Source organism: Silurus meridionalis, chromosome 4, assembly GCF_014805685.1.
Source record: "Silurus meridionalis isolate SWU-2019-XX chromosome 4, ASM1480568v1, whole genome shotgun sequence".
Taxonomy (NCBI): Eukaryota; Metazoa; Chordata; class Actinopteri; order Siluriformes; family Siluridae; genus Silurus; species Silurus meridionalis.
The window spans coordinates 29,377,760-29,400,427 of NC_060887.1; the positions used below are offsets into that span (position 1 = coordinate 29,377,760).

The 22,668-nt window shown below is 38.6% G+C and overlaps 1 protein-coding gene across 5 annotated transcripts in view; it reads right to left on the reverse strand.

The window, feature by feature from the left end:
* Nucleotides 1–22,668, reverse strand: part of scn5lab (sodium channel, voltage gated, type V-like, alpha b) — a 119,928-nt gene that overhangs the window by 12,171 nt on the left and 85,089 nt on the right. For all 5 annotated transcript variants that reach the window (XM_046846071.1, XM_046846074.1, XM_046846073.1 and 2 more), the window contains 4 exons: nt 19,271–19,720; nt 5,550–5,670; nt 3,334–3,488; nt 758–931 (listed from right to left, as the gene is read on the reverse strand). In XM_046846071.1, coding sequence (XP_046702027.1) covers nt 758–931; nt 3,334–3,488; nt 5,550–5,670; nt 19,271–19,720 — 900 coding nt within the window. The remainder of the gene's footprint in view (nt 1–757; nt 932–3,333; nt 3,489–5,549; nt 5,671–19,270; nt 19,721–22,668) is intronic.

Here is a 22,668-nt window from a genome sequence, read left to right on the forward strand (position 1 = left end):
CTCTAATGGGCTCTTTTATTGCTTTAACATTTAAAGCTCACACATCACAAAATTATGTAAGGTACAGTCCTGTTGTTTATTGTTGCACAACATTGCTTTGGTATTATGAGGTTACACTATGTGAGCTGGACTATGTTTGTACTATATATATATATATATATATATATATATATATATATATATATATATATATATATATATATTCTTAACCGTATTTTTATATTATATTTAAGTAAGAATCATTCGTACTCCGTATGATGTGTATGTGACAAATAAAATTTGAATTTCAAATGTATATATACAATAATTCTAACTGACATTAAATGATGTGTTTGATCACACATACCATTTGATCATAAAACAGTAATTATAAATGATACCGTCTACACCTTCGGGAACGATAACATAAAGGTTAGGAAAAAATGTCTTTGTGGTTCATCAGTTTTAATTTAAATCTAATTTTATAATATCATAATTATGAATGATGTATTTTTTCAATTATGATCTCAACAATGATCTCTAGAAATCCATATAAAGAAAATGTAACTGAACCACGTTCCATGTACATTCTAATAGACTGTTTAGAAGCTCGGGAGCATCCATGGAGTCCTGTTTTTACTGTGCTATACTTTACTAAAAAAATCTAAACCACAAAGACCTTTTTTTATACATAAAGGGGTAACAATAATTTTTTAATCTGATGTTTAAGACAATATTGTATTTTGCACACACCAAAAAGCAATGAAAAAGCACTTACATCGACGATTAGAAAGTCAAGCCAGCACCAGTAGTTGGTAAAGTACTTCTTAAAGCCATATGCCAGCCATTTAAGGGTCATTTCTAGGATGAAGATGTAGGTGAAAACCTTGTCTGCAAACTCGAGCACAATCTTGGCCACTTTTCTTTGTTCAATGTAAATGTCTTCAAATGCCTGTCACCAGAGAAAAAAGAGCAGAGATAAAGGACGAATGTGAATGTTTGTGTGTGTGTGTGTGTGTGTGTGTGTGTGTGTGTGTGTGTGTGTGTGTGTGTGTGTGTGTGTGTGTGAGAGTGTGAGAGTGTGTGTGTGAGCATTAAGAAAAAGGTAATTCAACATACTAGCAGTTTATGTGACAGCATCTGTAAGCTAAATACGCACTGCTGACGTCCAGTGACCCGATGTTCTTGCTAGAACTACTGGGCAGTCTAGTGACTTTGACATTAATGAGCACAGACAGAGAAGTGACGAGGAAATCACTGGATATCATGCCGCCGAGTCGCCACTGCTTTCCACATGCTATCCATCATCACCATGCTGGGCAAGAATTACAGACTATTTACATTCTCACACTGTGAAAAAACGTTCAAATGTTTCTTTTTATTAGCACACCTAACTAAATTTTTTTTTATGACGAATCAGCAATATAAAAAGGAGGCACAATCTGAAACGTATTCAAACTAAATTATTAAAATATATTATATTAATCGACGCTGCTTCCCGTTTAACTTTTTTCTCACCATTTACATTTATGTTTAGTATTTTTAAATCTATTTATTAATATCAAGGGTGAGTCAAAAACTCTTTATATTTTACGGGTGAGCAAATGGAGTGCCTTTTTTTTGTTAAGGTAGAATTAGAAGGCACTCCATTTGCTCACCCGTAAAATATAAAGAGTATTTTAACATAAAGTTTAGATTTGACATTACAGCCGATCTACCATTATAGAAAATGAGTCAACATGTTCTGACCAATCAGAATAAAGAATTCAACAGCACTGTTGTGTAATGTAATGTTTTTTGTTTTGGTTTTTATCTAAAATGTCCAAAATGGCTAAATAGTTTTAATCTTTGGTCAGCAGGAATGAAACAAATGCACTCCTGAGACCTTTTGCTGCAGTGAACTGTATTGGGGAAAAGAAAACAAGGAAATTGGTTAATGCTAATTGGTCACTGAGTTGTTAAGCACAGTAATAGATGAATATTTTTCCATTTTGAGTTTGTCTTCTTTCTTTATAGCTGTAAGTTAGGATACCTGGATCTGTTCTCATTTTTAATAAGTTGAATTTGTAGCAAAAAAGCGATGCAGAAATGATTCATGAATAATAGGTCAGGTCCAGGACATTCAGAACAACCTGGACTATAATATCCAAATTAGTGCACAATACAGTGAGTCATTAAAGAGTCAGCACTAAGCATCTGTTGCAATTTGCCTACCCACTGGTTTCAGCAAAGTTAGCTTTTTCCACAACAAACCCCCCTTCGCCCCCCCACCCCACTTTTTTTCTGCTTACTCCGCTTTTCATGCGTGATCGTTCAGCTCTGTATCAAAGAGCAGCTGTTTGCTGAGGAGGTGTTGGTAAATGCCACCAAAATACCAGGCAGTCTAGTTCACCTGGCATCCAGGCCCTCAGACAGGCCAGTGGCATTAGCCTCTCTTTGTGAGTCACTCACTAACAAAAGACACTCCTGTGCAGTTAAGAAGGTTCTGCACAGTACGGAAGTTAAAGGTTTTGCAACATTACACAGTAGCGGTGAGCCTTTTTTCTCTCGCTGACATTTGTTGACACCTTCGTGCGGCACTTTTAAGAGAGCCAGCTGTTGGTGGTAAAAAAAAACGTGTGTTGTATAGATCGGTCAGCTCGTAGCGATGCTTTCAACATGATCTTTGCTCTACTTTAGAAAACTGTCCCAGCATCGTCAAATTCCCTGGAATCTGGCGGATGAACCTTTTCCTCTGTGTGAAAACAGATAGCTGTGAAAAAGATTACTCAGCATGTCCTGTGGCCTGTGGCATCTGTTAAAACTGATTAGCGTCAGCTCAGAGCTCTGCTTTTGTTGACCTGTCATAGCTTACTCATGAAGATGCCTGATCCTTGATGGTGACCACAAAACAGGCAGTCTGACTCCTCTAGCTAGCCATCAGAGAACTTCCTGGAAACTGTTCCAGGGTCAGAAATTGAGGACCCTGGTCGCTTTAATTGGCCGAGAGACAAACAGGAGCTGTGCAGTGCCTGAGAGGTTTTGAGACTTCATATAGAAACCGTATATACTATTCTTGTGCTGACATTTATTGACTTCCTTGTGGAGAACTCCTAAAAGAAGCACTTCTGGTGGTTTAAATACCGCATGCACAGTACTGGGGCAAATCTATGACTTCGGTCAATTTTGTAAAAACAAACATGGGTGTAATTGTGGGAAGATTATTATGGGACGCATTTTTACTAAGTCACAGTGAAGACACAGGTAAACAGATTTAAAAGAGCCTTAAGCTTCACATCACACGACTTGTGCTCTGTTATCAGGAATATTTTGAGTTACATTAAACTGCGTTTTGTGTTGTTTGTGCTGGCTCACCAGAGCGCCACTGCTCAGCAGGATCATAAAGATGATGAATGATTCGAACCAGCTGTGCTCCACTATATGATAGCTGGTCTTCCTGAGCCGCCACCACACCTTGCCCAGACCTGCAGTAGTGTCGATATCACAGCACTGGAAATGACGAATGCACACTGGCAAGGGAAAACAGCACAAAAACAAATGTTATACACAGTTTTTGAGGACACAAACTAAATAGCTTCCTGTGTATGAAATCTGTATATGTATATGTCCCTGTATATGAAAGAGAGGATTATTTCAAGGAAATGTAAAGTGGTCATTTTATTCTAAGCATTCTTAATAAGCGTAGCATGTCTGAGTTGACTTGAACAAGCTTTCCGTCTCAGATAAAAGTATGTCTTCGGTAATCTCACACACATCGAGACATTTGGTTATACATGACTTTTATGTGACGTGAACCCAAGCGGCATCAATGACTCTTTAAAAGCCTTCCATCTATAACAATAGGTCGCTAGCATAAAATCACATTTGAGCCTCCCCTGGGCGTCGAAGTGTCTCCATTACCGGCATTTGAGCTTTTACAAATTAACTTATTGCCTGTAAACTTAATAACAGGATTATGGTAGCAGGGTCTTCTCAATTCAATTTGTACTGAGGCTCCGGCTCGCTGTAGGAAGCCGTAGACATTTTAGCACCCCTGCATCATCATTTGTCAAGCAATTAACAGCTATCAAAGTAAAAAAAAAATCACACGGCTCAATGACTATGGCAGCACCGCAAGTTAATCAGCCTGATCTGATTTGGCAGCGAACATGCTAAGGACACGGAGTACCAGTAATTTTACTGAGAGCTTTTTATGTCACCTCCCCTTCTGTTAGGTACTGGTCAATTTTCTCTCTACTTATCTTGAAGAACTCTATGTACTTAGGAATAATTACACACTAGAAATCAGATACTATCACCACTTAAATGCATATTGTCCTAGATGATGTTCTGTTTTCGCCTCTTACGTACTCAACCTTACACTCTGTACGTTTTTTGGAATTTTGTATTTAATCAAAGCTTCCTTTAAACAGCTGGTAAAGAACACTTAGAGGAAAGTGATGTGGGGTTTAGTGTACACAGCTGTTTCGGTTTACACTGTGGACAATCTGCAAGATATGTAAATACGAACAAAAAAAAAATCTGTCAATTACAACTTTGTGGTAAGTTTCCAACCTCTCTCCAATCACATCACAACTTTCAGCCATGGTGGGTAAATATTACCATGTGTTATTTTCAAGACACACGAAGCCAACACATCATGTTGAACTGCTGGTAATGATATATAACAGCACAGCTGAACAGACTCCAAGCAAAACTATCCACCTTGTCAAAATTAGCTCACAGTTTGTCTGGTGTTGCCAATTTCGTTCTCGTGGGCTCCAGACTTTGGGTTGCCGTGGCACTGTCGGGATTTATTCTCACAACAACAAGGAGTTTGCATCACAAGACTGATTTATTGTTGGATTTAATCAATATTTACTCTACTCATCTTTAAACTGCTATAACAATAATTCAGTGCTTTTTGTCCAAAAATCATTATCATAATTATGCAAGTGAATGAAATACCTCTGAAGAATAAATTGAGTTTTTTGCCGTGAACATTTACGACATTTGGCAGACGCTCTTATGCAGAGCGACTTGCATTTATTGCATGTATACAACTGAGCAGCTATGGATATAAGGGCCTTTCTCAGGGGCCCAAGAGTGGTAGCTTGGTGTGGCTGGTATTTGCACTTATAACCTTTGGATCCAAAGTCCAACGTCTTAACCTAACAAAAAGTATCTCTTCATTAATTTCCATATTTAAAACATTAATTTCCAGCAGTTGTCTTGAAGGCACATACTGACAGCTGACTGGTCATGTTGCAGTATACCTAACCTGATTGATCAACTGATTAGATCAAATCTGCATTTACATTTTTAGTTCTTTGCTGTCATTGGATACACCATTTAATGCCCCTTTATAAGAGTCATTTCACTGTCTAATGTCTTATATAAAATCGAATTTGAAAGAAAAGCCAACACTGCCAAACCTAACCGGACAATTTCTGACAACTTGGCATTATAGCAGAGCTGGAGTCATCAATGTTTACCCTGTGATTACTTTGAAATACTACATTTTGCCTGATCAGCTGCATGATTTTTATCACAATAAACACTGTCTTGCTGAAATTATGAAATGTCCTTACCATCAGGAAAACAATTTTCAGGATCCATGTCCTCCTCTGCCATCTCAGAGTATTCATCTTCCTCCTCTCCAGGCTTTCGGAGGTCAATTGTGCTGCCCTCGGATAGGCTGATGTCGTCACTCTGAAAGCCAAGTGAACCAATCAGTCTGCTGATTGCTTCTGTAACACTTGTAAATGATGACACTTACAAGACACTTGTGCTGAGAGGTAAAAACGCCAGTGGTGGCTGACAAGCCCTGGCTTTACTCTTTATTATTTTATTCACAGATTTAAATATTCTCCTGCCTCCTTAACAAGCAATTTCACTAAAAAGCACAGAATACACTTTAGTCTTTGAGTGGGCAACATTTAAACTCAGAGACTATACATAAATAGAGTTCTGTTCTGTACAACAAAGTTTTCTACTTCTGGGATTCTTTTGACACACAATTTACAAATTTGTGAAATCTTTTTTTTATTTTTTTTTACAACAAGGTTAATCAAGATGAGCTGTTTATAAAGTTATTACATATCTTCTTGTTCAATCGAAATGCACTACTGCAGAAATCTTGGTGAGGAGTTTAAAGTCTGGTTAGAAAAGGCAGGATGCTGCATGTGCTTTATTCGGATTGATCCAACAATCATTTTAAAAGTGTAAAACAGGAAAAACAGGTGTGGGTGATCAACCAGGAAAAACTACACATAGAATTAAAAAACAAATTTTAAACGTTGGAAATTAATGTGTGGTGCATACTGTGCAACTGTACAATTACAAAACAAAGTATAACAGGGCAAAGTATTTAAGAACGAGACACAGAACTGGTGAACAGAAACATATTATTTGGAAAAAAATGAGTGGAAACAGACAACAAAGTGAGCCAGAATATTTAAGAGAAGGATTAGTGGTGTGTCCTCTTATAATTTTTATATCCATACATAATGGGTTAAAATCATCAGTAAGGTAATAGGATAAGCCTGTGAAATCGGTCAAAATGCACTTATAACTCAAAGAATGGAATAATAATTCATGTCAATATTCAGTATTATGTGGTGAGTCAAATTTGATTTGATATGGTCTTGGGTTTCAGGTAAGGATCTGGTAACATTCTGGGTCAGGGGCAAATACATTTGCACATCATTCTCCAAAGAAATGTAATCCTATTTAAATGCAAACAGTGCAAGACACTTAGACAGTACATCTGTATCAAAGCTAAAAAGATGTAGCAGATTAAATTAATTGGCAAATGAGAAGAGTAATTGCTACATTAGCACTGTGTCAAGATGGATTCTGACTAATGCTACTGGATTTGCTACTGGATCATTTCAAGCACTGTGTGGCAGCATGGGATGCAAGTTTGCCACACACTTCTTTAAGCACAACCGCTTGCTTTATTTCTTAGTGTTTGCAGGATTTATATTTTACACAGAGAGTTGGGGGTTAGAGCATGTTCTTGTGCAACTCTGGGACATTCACAACTATCGATTTGGCCTCACTGGCCTACCGCCACCTCCTTGAACAGCTCCCATGAGACGAAAGGTATTTAGGCTGTTGTGTGGCAGTGTAGTTGTGCTGACATGAGTGTCTGATGAGCCCTAATACACCCTATTGCCCTCCTTGCTTGTGAGACCCTGTGGGTGAATTTTTTTGCCCCTAGCCGCTCTGGCACAATAAAAAGCTGACACCATGTCAACACGGCTAGAGAATATGGCTTGACTCGGAAGGTGAGGAATTTCTCTTTTACAATCCTAATTACAAGAAGTTTGAAAATGTGTACAAGTATCATCTACGGCTTCTTGATGCATGCTCATGTTCATGTTCAAGTCCGTGTTGGTTTGGAAAGAGGGCACAAACAGAAGGAAAAATAATATGAGTGGACTGGGCAGCTGTGGAAATGATGTGCATCCTTCCTGAAACAAGGCTGATGTGTCTTGGTTTCGCATTAAGGCAGAAGGAAATGTGGTGTGGCAGTGCCTTGGAACAGTGGAGGAGGTGAGAATAAGCTTGAATCCACACCAACCAAATGGAAGCTAGAAATTATGCATTGTCACCACAGTGCAAGATCATCAGAATAACCCAGTCATGTTAAATAACCATCAACGCTTCAGTCCCTTACATGAAAATGTAAAGTAACAAGCAATGACTGTTGCATATAATGTATACTGGAAGTGAATTTTGAGATTCATGCATGTCTGACTGTGATGCTTGAGAACAGACAACCTCTATGTCTTTGTGCAATATGTATATTCCACGTCCTCATTCTTTACTACTCTGGGTTCATGACACTGTATTTCTGGGCTTTGTAAGGGTTCTTTTATTCCCTGAGGTTCTTTCAAGGCCCACTGAGAGCAGCTGAGATGTCACACCATTCCATGATGCACTCACCTGCCCACACAGGCCACAGGCTTCCTCCTCTAACAATAAGCCAAAGCCTTTACCAAGCCAACCTCTATTCATGCAACATGCACACAGTGTGGAGGCTCTGAGGATCATTTTTCCATCTGCTTCACCATAGAGTGAGAGACAAATGAAAAGACTCCCATTGTAGGATTTAATGTGATTGAATTGTAATTGAACACGGTCGCAGCGTGTCCTCAATGGAGTGATAATAATACAGTGCAGGGCACGCAGTGATGTTGTCTGTCATCCATACAGCCTTTCATAAAGTCCTTAGTGTAGGTCAGTGTGAGTGAAGAGTCACTGACTCTAGTCTATTGTCAACTTCGTCTGATGGCTGTTATGGCGTGTTAGGATACAACCCCTCCACACATCCAGGAGCAACCGCCAGTTAATGGCCCTTTCTCGTTGGCAGGGCATGTATGTGTGGAATTCAAGCACGTACCATGGTAGAGTTTCACATTCCAGCACCGCTGACCACCACAAAAGCCCTATAAATATCAATGCTGGGGTGCGAGGGCCTGTAGCATGCCATTCAGCACTGAAGCCAAATGAAATCAGACCTATAGACAATGTGTTGTGCTGTCTGTCAAACTCTTGGCCATGGTGGATCAGGGTTTATGAAGGTACACTTATTACAAGGGAGGACTGAAAACAAGAAAACAAAGCAGCAACCAGCCACTTAATTCTGATTTACCTGTATCAGAGGATTACCCTAGAGCCTTAACAGAACCAGTTAATAAGACATTAGAGGATGCGGAATTTTAAATATATGTCACGGCGCGACTAAGAGACAAAAAACATCAATAATGCAATTATATCAGACCGTGCCGCCGGTTTATTCGAAACTATAGCCATTCTTTAGACCCTACAACATTGTGGTCAGTATTACAGTCAGCAAATGCTGTATAGAACATATCCAATGCGCATTACGCTTGTTTACGGAACATGTTTCTAATCCAATTTGCAGAAGCATTTAGTGATGGCGCCATGGTATGTCTAGCACAGTACTACTTTACCTTCCTTTGTGGCTAAAGTAACTTTCCTGCTTTGATTAATTCCCAAAAGCTTAAACTCTCAGAACTTTAATTGTAGTAAAAAAAAAAAAAAGAGCTTTGAGCCATTGCATACAGTTCAGACCTTTCCTTTATATAAACGTATTAAAATCCTATCTAAATGTTTTTTCTTTAATGGAAAGGTCCACCCAATTTCCGAGGGACATGTTGACGCTGTTAGTGTTCTTACATACAGTACTTTAGATATTGTGTAGAAAACAATAAAACCAATATGAAACCCAGGACTAAGAAAACAAACACCAAGAAATAAGACATTACAGCAACAGATGTAAGACAACACAGTAACACACACATACATACATGTACATACATACATTTATATATATATATATATATATATATATATATATATATATATATATATATATATATATATATATATATATTATATTATACGTATATACCAGTGGCGAGCCGTGCATTTGGTACCTGGGCCTTTAGTGGGGATTTACCCAACTTAATCCACCTCTTAATACCACCACTATCACGTCCCAATTATAGAAACCATCAATACTATACAAAAACGCAATATAACAATGCGTGGCATTACAGAGAGAGAGGAATTTCACATATGGAGAGTGAATATCATTTTACTAAAGCAAGAAACCCAGTTAAGACTCCAAACCTCTACACTACAACTTCAACTGTGCACCTACATCATCTGGAGCAGTTCAGAATCAATATTTGTCTAATACCATGACAAAAACATAAAAAAATTAAATAAAATACAATCTACTCACCAGAGATACAGACACATAATTTGCACCGCTCCTCAGAGCTGTAAGCCAGTGGTACCGCTCGTATTCACTGGTCTGGAAGTGGCGAACAAAAAATTGCCCGGGCTGAGACAAGCTAGCTAGCTTCAGTGTTAGCCAACCTCCTCACAATGTCTAGCTTTTCTGGAAAAGGCCGCCATGAAAATGGATTTTTTAGTATGTCCGAGACCAAATCAATTTCTCTTCCTCCGTCAGCCATTGTGGGTGTAAAAAAGTCGAACTCAGTTGTATTAATGTGTGCAGTGTGCTACAGTTGTGTTTTGCTAGTCAAACTTGGCTGTAACAGTTTCGCTCTGAACAACCATTCAGAGGACGGAAAAATGCTGACTACCTGTGAGGCGAACTTGAAATCTTATTGATTAAAGAACCAGACCTATTGCTAATATAGTCTATGGTACAAACAGCCAGCAGTACTGAATCTGAAGGCCCTGTGCAGATTAGACTGACATAACAGCACATAGAGGCTAAAATCTGATTGGACAAAAACATCCACATATACGTACTGAAAGCAGTGCAGCCAAGAAAAACGCTACAAAATGAAGAGATCTATCTATCTTTGTGGAGAGCAAGATTTCGAATTCTCAAATCCTCAGAGAGTTCTTTGCCGTGTTGAACATTTAGTGTTCAGTATGACAGAATTGTACTCAAAGCACCATATTTGAACTGCTCTAATACAAGATACATACATTTGTATGGTCCTGTCAAGCAGACCAAAACATGAACATGATGAATAGGACATATGGCTTTGCATGTTTACACTACAGTTGTTGTAACTTAGGGTGTACTCACTTTTGTTAGCAGCTATTTAGACAATAATGGCTGCATGTTAAGTTTTTAGAGGACAGTAAATCTATACTACTATGCAAGCTGCATATTTACTACTCAAACATATCTCTAGTTTCTTCTCTATAGTTTGGTCCCTTTAGAAGACATACTAAAATGGTTGCTGAAACATGAGGGGTGTACTCACTTCTGTAAGATACTGTATGTTTACACACAAATGCAAGTAAAAATAATTGCATAATAACAACCACAATAAAAACATCTTTAAACACATACAACAATCAACTGGTGTGTATGTGTTTGTGGAATGTAGATTCCACTTGTGTGAATGGATGTTTTAATGAGAGTCTACATATGTGTGGTATGTCTGTGGCTACATGTTGTGTCTACAGGGGTCAAGCCTGGCGAGGGTTGTTTGTTCTTGTTATAGCAGAACAGGTTTTGGGGGTCACAAATAAATGTAAATACTGTAGATGATGAGTGTTGCCTTGACAGAATCAAATCAAAGGGTTTGCTATGATGGATTGCTCACTGACACAGTATACTCTATAGTCAGTTAAAAACTTTTGCTCACTTTAAAATTGCTCCGGTTTAAAACTGCAGCATGCTGCACCACTGGATAGTGCATGACCACAGAATAACGTACACACCTCGCTCTATGCATGTGCACTCTGATTATAACTTGCTGATTACACATGGAAAAATCTATACATTACATTTTTGCATTTTACAAATGGAATTAAAATATTGATAACATGCATCAATGTAACTACATGGAAAAGGGATTGTCAGATTGGCAAGGAGATAAATCCCTGCCCCTTTACATCGAACCTTAAGTGCATGGCTAATTTTATTCACTTTACAAATGTGTGGTGCACTTGAGGACATCTCTCATGTATCAGTCAGAATAATATAATAACCAGACATGCAAACAGACAGTCACACCTGATCCAGATCATATCACCTTATTCCAAACCCACATGACACAAATTAATGTCCAAATACATTTTATTGGGGTTTAAATGGCACTCCAGAATATTCGGAGAAGGTCTACCAAACCAGGTTCACAGAATAAACACAGATGAAAAGAAGGAAAATACTGATGCTTCATGACTCAGCTGCTTTTTTATGACCATGCAGACAAACCCCCCCCAGGGACAGATTCAAACACATTGCCATATGATTTTTTTTTTAGCCTTTTGCTTCCCCTTTTCAACAATGCAGGCTCTGAGTAGCTTTTTTTTGCCTGAAAGCCACAGCATTTATTTTAAGCGTAAAGGTTAACGGGATAAAATAGTGAATAAAATAGGTTTATGTATTCTGCTATTCTGTATACTGCTTCACCATGTATAATGCGGATTAAGAGATCACAGGTCATACTGTTTGTCTTGCATTGTTTGTAAATGATTATTTATATGTTTATATTTGAAAATTTATATAATTTGAATGCTTTTAATCTGGGGTTGAAGGCTTCAGCAGAATGTAGTTTTTACGTGTATGAGCTCGGACATGCTCTGAGCAAAAACACCCTCCTCCTTTTCCCTAGAGTTTCTTATCAATATACTGTCTGGAGAATAAGGAAATAATAAATGTGCAATGCACTCATTACAATGTCCAATGTTATGCCATTCGTTATTTGGGAGTTCAGGAGGAATCAGGTGGACTGAGTTGTTACACATACACTATATGCACAAAATGTATGCTCCATGAAAATATGCTTATCAGGGGGACAGAGTGGAAGTTCTTGAGTGGGCTGTTATAGAGCTCAGAGCTCGACCCTACTGAACACCTTTAGGATGAATTGAAACACTGTCTGCTCCTCAGGCCCCCTCACCCTACATCAATATCTGACTTTACTGATGTAACATGAAAGCTCCACAAGCACACTCTAAAATCTAGGTATAGATAATATTTAACAGTCATTTATTTTGTGAATCTTTTTAAGAAAGACTTCATTTCAGTTTATTGTAGCGTTTCGTTAAATTTTCATGCATTCATTCTATTCATATAACAAACCCTGTTGTTAAAAAGCCATTTAGACTTCAAAGATTTTGCTATTTGTGACATCAGTCATGCTGTGTGGGGAAACACTGGGTTCAAAGCATCACTAATCAGTCAATATCAATAATCAATCACTAATCAATACGAAGTTCTTTGAACTTCTGATATGTAGTCTCCATGTCTAGCCTAAGGATTACCACAAGATTGCCCTAAACATCTGTGAATATTTTTGGATTTTGGCTGCACTTAAAAAAAAAAAAAGAAAGGTTTAAAAAAGGTTTACTTGCTTCTTCGTCACTGAACAGTCGATAACTTCATTTTGGCACCACTGACTTAAAGGCAAAACCTTAAAGAAAAGCACAAATAATTCTGATGCCAAATTCAACATTAGCACTACTTGACTTGATTTGACTTGCAGTATACAGTTATAGAAGAGAAAAGATTGATAATCAGGTGCCACCTAGATAAAGATTGGTTTCCTTTTAAATGTGGTTCTTAAGAGCACAGTTTCTTCCTCATGTTGTCTCCCCTGTCACCCTGGGCTTGCTCATTAGGGATAAATATAAATCTACAGTATATTGGAATTTCTTGAAGACGGATGATCCGCTGTGGCGACCCCTAACAGGAGCAACCAAAAGAAGAAGTAGAAGAAGAAGTATATCAGAATATCTATACAGCTGCTTTGTGACAATATTCGCTATTCAATGCACTATATAAATAAAACCGAGCTAAGTGATATCTTCGTAACTCAAGAACACATTGAGAGGCTTGTCACATCTTTACCAAGGCACATTCCGGGGCTTGTGTTTGAAAAATATTTTATGAGTGGGTATTCCTTTAACGTCACCTGTCTGTAAATGTATATCTCTAATGCGTGAGAGTGAAGTTGGTGGCACTTTTCATTTAGTCATACATGTCCCTAGTGGGTCTAATGACAGAGATGGAGAGAAAAAGAGAGAGAGAGAGAGAGAGAGAGAGCGTGAGTAGCTCACTGCAAGATGGAATGTTTTGTAACCTTATTCCCAAGGCTACCAAGGTGTGTTTAGTTCGGGGATACCAGGCAGGCCAAAGGCACGTTAATTTATGATACAGAGTGAGAGAAAAAGGAAAGATGGGAGCAACAGACTGCAACCACTGGGAGGACAAAGCAGTGGAAGAGATGGGGGTGGGGTGGGGTGCAGGTGCACTAAGAGATAAAAGAGCAGGGGGGTGTGGAGGACAGGTAAACGAAAAGATAAAAGATGTAGAGGGAGACAGAATGAGGCAGAACAGGTGTACAGAAAGATTAAAGTGAGAGAACAAATATCAGCTGGCTCCGAAACATGTCTAGTCAGGTGTGCAGGAGGAGCATGGTCACATGCTGGAGCTGGGGAGGGTGGCCTAGATTACACTGTCTCACTGATCACGAATGTCTTTCTGTACGATCAGCAAAATGCAGCGCTGTTACTGGCTGTTCTTGGTAATGTTTTTCAGCTGTTATACTGTACATACCTTCAGCTTCTACTGTAGGATAAGAACTGTCCTTTGTTTGAGTGTAGTTTTACACAAGCTTTATTTAGGGTTCAGTACTTTAATCATTTCAAAACATCTTGTGGAAATGTTTTCTCAAAGTGTTGCTTTCTTCAGTTATTAAGAGGTTACACTGTTGTCACATATAATAAATCTACATTGGTTAATTAAAGAATTTTCAGAAGTCAAGAGAACAACGATGATGTTTTATTTTATCAGACTAAGCATTTTTTTCCTTATTGTGGTTAAGTATAATAAGTGATAATTAAATTAGGTGACTCATTACTATAAGACTGTCCTTGTTCTATATATTTTCTATTAATTGAACAATTAAAATAAAAAATATAAATAAAACAATTGCTCTAAGATGACCACTTGAAACTGTGGCAGGGTTAAAATGGTGCTGTTTATTCTCTTTTCGAAAACCAGGGCAAACTGGTGTTCGGTTTATAGGCTAGCAGTCTAGATTTGAAAAAAGAGTAGCTTTTACCTTTATCTTTACAATAAAATTGTCCCAACGCTGTCTTTTATGCACCAAAGGGAAGCTTAAATTGCATTTGCCATGTGGAAATGTGTCTGCTGAAAAGAGTGTCATTATAGCAACTGTCTGAGCAGCCTGTACATACAATAATGCTATACTGAAGAGATATTTTTGAGCTTCACATTTACAATGGAACATTTCTTTTAATAGGATGTTTATCGTTAAAAATAAATAAATAATCGGAATACTAAGTATTGAGTTTAAAACTTTCCGTGTGTGTGTGTGTGTGTGTGTGTGTGTGTGTGTGTGTGTGTCTGGACAAAAGTATTGATAGCCAAGTTTTGGCACACAAGTTTTACAAGGCACACAATTGTATAGGATTTGCTAATTTAGAGGCCCAAACATGCTCCCGCATGACAATGTTCATGTGCAAAAATCGAGCTCATAAAGATATGGTTTACATGAGTTGAAGTGGAAAATCTTAAGTGCCCTGCTATAGAGCTCTGACCTAAACCCTACTAAACACCTTTAGAATGAAATTATGTGTGATTGCATCCCAGGCCTCCTGGTCAGTACCTGACTTTACTATTGCCCTTGAGGCAGAATGAACACAAATCTCAACAAGCACACTACAATATCCAGTGAAACATCTTATGGTCAGGTGTCCACAAATCAATCCATTAATCTATCTATCTATCTATCTATCTATCTATCTATCTATCTATCTATCTATCTATCTGTCTATCTATCTGTCTATCTATCTATCTATCTGTCTGTCTGTCTGTCTGTCTGTCTGTCTGTCTGTATACAGTACAAAGGTTTTTGCTCAATTTTAACAGGGTTTTATATATTTCACTGTGTATATGGTTTTCCATGGTTTTTACCACAGAAAAGGTAAAATGTCAGTTTACATATTTGTATATTCGAATGTGAGCTTGCACTCTATGTGTCTGTAAGACTGTGAACTTAGCTTTGTAAGCGTGCAATCATGTAAATCCTAGTGTCACTGTGTGCCGAGGAGTTGTGGGTAGATCAGTGGTCCCTGTCTTTTTTTTGCTTTGGCCTCCCTGCTTCTCCAAGCAACATGACCCATATGAAAGCGAGCAGCCCTGCAAGGGCATCTGCTTGCGCAATCAAACACACGGGGGTGTGCGTGAAGGAAAACTCCATGCACACTGACAGCATAGCTTTCACATCACGCACACACCAACACGCCAAACACTGGCGAGCTCAGCCGAGAGCAAGGCATGAATCAGGGGCAGCCAGGGGCCAATGAGCCACTGATCTGCTGATAACTATATAAAACGAGAATGGGTTTGTTATCTGACCCCTGGAGAGCTGCTTTTTTACCTCTCAAGTTCAATGGTTTGCAATTTACAGACCCAATGAACTGTGTGTGTCAAGGTGTATCAATTGCATCAATTAGCATTTGATCTGTTACCATCTACCAGCATAACAATGTGGTTTAAAATAGAGGCTGATGTTAATTTCGATTTACAACATGAACACAATTTATATGGCACTGCTTCACGCGATAAATCCGCCTCAATCATTTCATAGTCTATTCCAGGTGGGGGAAGGATGAGCGAGGACCGAGGGAGAGGCTCTGGACCAAATAAATGGACAAATAATTTTTTTACCAGCAAGGTACACTGAAATGGGACCGCTATTTTTTTTTTTTAAAATTAATTTGTTTATTTATTTGTTTGTTTATTTAGGGGTCAGGAGCAGTGTCTGCTCCAAGTAAAACGACTCAGCAGAAGGCCAAAAAAGAAAACACAAAATGGGGGAAAAAAATAGCCTTTCTGCGTGGGTGTTCAAAATTGCAGTTCATGTGGAGTGAAAGCTCTTGTCTGCCTGATAGCCACTTATTAGACTCCCAATGCGTGGCTCTCTTTCGCCAGGAGAGGAGAAATCTGTGCACTGCCCTGAAGGTACAGAGTGGGCAAGATAGAAAGGTGGATTGAAAAAGGAGAAGAAGCCCAAGATAGGTCGGCTACACATTGTAACGAGGCTCTCTGTATTGCAGGAAAGGGCGATTAGGGGTTGAGTTTAAATGCACACTCTGTTCCATGGTTTGCGGTCATCTTGATGCCATTTGCTGCTTATTGTGCACCAGACACATGGTGAAAAAGGTGACTAATGCATTAGCCTGTTTGAATTAGGCAGAGTGATGTGTTACTGCCGCTACTTACTTCACTGAGCACTTCTCACAATGCTTAGATGTAATGACGTAGTAGATGCGTGTAGATAACGACGATATGTTTAAACATCATGATGCACATTCTACTTAAAAACATCGGTTGCTATAACTGTATTATTGTTGTTCTTGCAGTCATGAAATCCTTTATTTTTTAACAAAAGAAGAGGAGAAATGTTATATATTATATAAGGATCATTCAATAATACAAGTAACTACTACTTCTTTAATTATTTATACTATTTTTATTTAAATGTACAGGACAAAGTAATATTTTGGTAATATATTTAGTAAACATAAATTATTTATATTACATATACATTTATGGCATTTCTCATATCTTACATCTCAGCAGACCCAGCAGTAGAGATTGGTGGTGCTTAAACTAAGTATTCCTGAACTGTGAACTTATAGAACACGTTTTTATTATTTATATTTTTACTTTTGATATTTTATTGTAATGTATAGGAATGACTGGATGGCTGATTATTTTACTGATAAAATCATGGACTGTGATTATTGTAACAACAACAAAACAATGTGCATCCACTGGTGATATTTTGTAGGTTCTTCCCATTGCGGTTCCATGTATTCCAGCTTTTTTTAAACTCATGGAATTAGAGGATGTAAAGTGTCAGTTTTACAACTTAATCACTACTTTTTGCATATGTGCATAGATTCAATATGTGCCTGTGTTTTGTCTTTGGGAGATCTAGAGAACTAACAAACCACAATATGCCACTATCCTGTTTCCTGAGCCACTTATTGTCCATGGAGCAGGTGGCCAAAAAAGCAATATAGTCAAAAACAGGGAAACCTGACCTGTTGATATGCATCAGTCAATAGCATATTAGACAAACAGATATCAGGTGGGGTTTATTTGTTTCCAGCCAGTCTGATAATGACCCTCCAACTGGAAGAAAAGTTATGATGTGATGTTTCAATGGAGTTCGCTCATTGTGGAGTAATATTAAAGTCATTTAAAGAGCACCTTTAATGGTTTGACTTGAATACCAGTCGAATGAGAGCGGATTAAAGAGCATTATGTGTGGTGCCTCCCAGGCTGGAGGTACAGCTGTTCAACCGATATGGCCAGTCCGGGAGGCACCACATATCATCATCATCATCCTTCTCTTCTACTAAGTACATTTGTGAAAATAGACAGGAAATTGTGATTTAAAAACAGCAAACTTCATAATAGCAATCAAACTTAGAGCACTTGTAATAAATTAAAAGTCATTAACGAACGTGGGCATCAGACTTCCTAGTGCTTATGCAGGTATAATGTGGAGTAGCTCTCACCTGTGTGCTGGGGTGGATTTCATTGTGTCAAGGGCACTTAGCATCTACCAGCCATGTGGTGAAGTGGTGACTAATGAATTAGCCAGTTTAAAGTCTGGAATTAGTCCAGCATGGAGAGCTCAAACAATGGGATGATCAACTGCATGCTAGCGGGTTAAGGCACCTACTTCATTTACCTTCAGTGTATCATTATGCTCGGACTTTTGATGATCAGATGAAATGAAACCTGATAAATGGCTAATATGTACTTAATCATAAATGAAAAGTCTGAGTGCTTACGGTAAGATCAGTAAAAAAAATTCCCATTATACCACAACTGATGAATCAACAATACTTCTTAGGAGATGAAAAGTATTCATATGGTCAGCACTGGTAACGTTTTGTAGCAGTCAGCAAGCTTTTGACCAAAGTACAGACATCAGGACAGAGGACTCAGTGCCTCACAGATGTTTTTTTTTTATATATATGTTTTGTATAAAAATTTAAAGAAAATGGTAAAATGTGAATTTAAGTGATTACAGGAATTAACTTGGCTCAGGTATGCAAACTATGAAAACAATAAAATGATTTAAAAAGTAACTGTTAGCAAATTGCTAGCACCTAGCTACAGTATGAAACGTCAACCACTGCTTATACAATTATCACTTGCCAACATGGACAGTTTTGTGCTGTCACTGATGTTTGCAGTGGAAAATGTGACTAAACAGATTAAAATAACGGCTAATTCATTAGTTATTTTATAATCGTTGTCAGATCTATCAATAGTAAAAAGATGATTTTTTATGTTAATGAATTATAATTATTACATGTTAGAGAGTGGGGGATTAGAGTGTTTAGATTAGATTAGAGAGTGTCAGTTGTCTGTATCCAGTCTGTATGCACCTGTAACTGCATATTACTATGGTTATACTGTAATTGAATATAGTTCAACACATTCATTTAGAACAGTGATGAGACTGATCAGAACTACATGCGCTTGTGACAGTTTTGATATCAATCAGAATTAAGTATTCGGACAGAGCATTTTATAACTGCAATTAAACAGCAGCCGTAGTCGATTATTTTCCTATAGCAGCACCCAGAAAGTATATTTTTATTTTTATTCCTTATTTAGCAAGCTGCACTGCTTGTGTAAAATGCACAGTTGACACACAATTCAGTTAGGTACTGAATGTACACGCTTTCTGAAAAGTGTACTATGTTTATACATCTCACTCACCGGCTTGGTTTCTGCTTCCTCCTCTTCATCAGAGCTCTCGCTAGCTTCATCCTCGTCATCCTCCTCTTCAGGAAACTCTACATCCGACTCTCCGGGTGCAATAGGCACACTAATGGTCAGGTTAGGGTTGGTCATGTAGCTGTCATCCGGAGAGACGCACTTATCTCCAGTGCGGCCTATGACCCCCGCTGTGCCGTTGCCCTCAGCCCTCTGGGACTGCTGGCTGAGCCTCTTCAGCTTCAACATGGCCTTTGCCTCTTTGGCCTTCTGCCGTCTTCGCTTGAAGTTGCCATTGAAGAAATCACACAGGGCCCGGCGCAGCCACAGGATCCCTCTTTGGATGCGACCTATTGCAATCTGCAGGTTGTTCAGCTCACCGTCATCGTCCGGCGCTGACAGGTTGTCCGCACTGAAAGAGCTGAGCAGCAGAGCCAGGAAGAGATTCAGAACCTGAAGGGAGAGTAGATCCAGGCAAATTACACACTAAAACAATACAATTACTGTACAATTCTTTCTGTCTTATTTCCTTCCACAGTTCCTTGAAACTTGACCAGTAAACAACACAAGGTGCAGATGGACCTAAGCTAAAGTCCATAGGCATTTCAGACAGCCCCAATAAGTGCTAGCAGCAGTGATAGCATTGTTAAACAGCAGGTGGGAAAAGGGGGAGCTGTTGTAAATGTCATGTCCAACTTTGACACTCACAGAGGGAGCCATGTTCAATAGTGAGCCATGTGTACATAGGTGTGTGTGTGTGTGTGTGTGTGTGTGTGTGTGTGTGTGTGTGTGTCTGCTTATGTCTATAGAGGGGGCAGACTTTGATTAGGCACACACCGCAACCACATCCTCTATGGTGTTGCTTTGGTAATCAAACGATAACTATGCATGCTGTTCTAATTTCCTCTCAGTAATTATGCACAGTTATGAATGAAAGCTACCTACGAGAACCATTAAATTAAACAATATGGAGCTGGGGATTGCCTGATAGTCCAATTTCTATTGGAAGAGGTTAATAGTTTTACAAATTCACAAAGCAATCAAATGTAGGAGTACCTGATGGTTTCATTTTAAAGTTTTGTAAGAAATTATACAAACAGGCTTTGAGGGTATGATAAAAAAAAAATTGTAATTGTACCTTACTTAATCTTTTTGTTTTCATGCAAAAGGAAAAGGAACATGCGTCCCACATTTTTACAGCCATGCAGTCCTCATTTGGGTCGGTCCACCCCTCCACAAGCTACGCTAAATTTCCTAAGCCTGACACAGATCGAAAAGCTGTGTAACACACCATGTGGCCAAACAAGCTTAATTAAAGTTCTCCTGTCTGTGAAAGAGGGCTCAGGTGCCCTACTGGCTAACCGGGGGCTGCGACCGTTGCCATGGCACCACGTTGCTTTGGTCACCTCCACAAAAGCAGAGCTGCGCTTGTGCGGTCTTATGCAATGCTCTCATTGTGTGGCTGCTTTAGTCGCAAGTTATCGCTACAGCCAGGGGAATGTGTCATTGGAAGGTAGAACGGCATTTAAAAATGATGTGTATTAAACAAGGCTCTTCAAACCAGAAAAACACAATTCTTTTAAAAGCAATACTTCCTGTTATAGAGATAGAGGGGCACGGTAAGACAAAATGCAGAGTTTAACCCCCTTTCTCTTCTTTTTTTACAAATTGTACTCGTGAGGTTGGACAAATAAATTTTTAACGAGATGCCTAGACATTTAGAGTGACAAAGACATTAGTAGCATCTTCAGAAGATAGAAAAAAAAAAACTGCAGAGGGAATAAACAACTAAATAATACCCTGAGCTGTAGTGTTGATCTTATAAAACAAGGCTTTCTCAAGTTATTTAGATTTAACCCATCCTCCAAAATGCTCCACTAATACAGCAACTTTTGGACAGTACTGAGAGAAAAAAAGATGTTACACAAAGTGCGGGGCTGCCAGTTCCTCTCCGTCACAGTGGGCTGTAGAGGGCGACCCCCCCACCCCCACCCCACCCCCCCAGTATGCTGGACTCAGTGTGAGCCTCTCAGTGTGAATTTCTGGCTGGTGCTGACAGAGGAAATTAAAAGCCTGAGTCCCCTATTTTCTGCCCCACTGACCAGAACACAGATGCTTCAGACTCCAGGCTGATCAGAGCGAGTCTACCTGGTGACAGCTTACTCGCAGAGACACCTGCTTACTTTACCATATAGCTATTCACTTATTTTAAACATGAGGAAAATTTACTTTGTTATTTAGAATGCCACATTAGCAACGTTGACTCACTGAACTCTCAAAATACCACAGAGGTTTATTTTAGGCAATAGAGTTGGGGCTTTAATTTTAACAGCACACAGGCCCCATTTAAACAGTAATTGTTTAAAACTATTATGGCTTGTTGACTGCCATGTTAAGCACCATATGCAGACAAATATTTGACTGTTTCAAATGCTATAAGAAAAAAAGGCTTTATAATTAGAGGACACAAACTACACATATGGAGCCTTCATATAGACAAACTAGTGCTTTAGATAAGGCCATAGTTATGTTCAATCCACTGCAAAGTTTACTAATTAAACTCGGACATTATCTGTAGGTAAAACATTATAGCTCTCTCTTGCTCAGATAATTATCTAGATATATGACATTGAATAAAAGATTCCTATGTAAATGGTTCATGAGCTTTTAAGACATATAAAGGATCCCTTCTGTGTGGGTGGCTTCAGGTACTCCTGAAATGTCTTCTTATTTCCTTGCCATTTTCAGAACAGCAATTTCTCAAGCATATTCAGGCCCGGTAACTATTTGTAAAGCATCCATACACTAGATTGCAGTCCCTCCAGAAAGCACACACTAAATACAGTATGATTGTGTTCAGTACAACAGAGAATCCGGTTCGAATCCCAGCTACGCAATTTTATGCTTATGCCTTCAAGTTCCAGAACTTGTGACAAGCCATAATCTCCTCTAAGAAAAAAAATAGTAAATAAATAATCAAATAATTTCATATGCACTTTCTGGTGTCACCCACAAGAGGACATTTTAAAAAATCTAAACCTTCATCGTGATTTCTGTAGGCATGTGTGGCAATTTTTATTGTTAAAAGTGGTATACAGACAAAGCTGGATTGAAATAAGGAAAAATCACCAGGATAAATCATTTGAACAAATATTTACATTTATTCCCCATAAAAATAGGACTTGAACAGACATTGGCCAGTGGCTATAATGGTCTCTTTACATATAATAATGGTAACTGAGAGGGTCAGTGAGAACCTCCTGCGCAACATGCATTGTTCTTCACAAATGCATTAAATGTGGACCTTTCCAAAGATGGCGTCATGCTGAAAGCATTAAACCCGACACAAGCCAGGCTCTAATACAGTTCATTTGAGTTGCTCTTCAGGACACTGACCAACA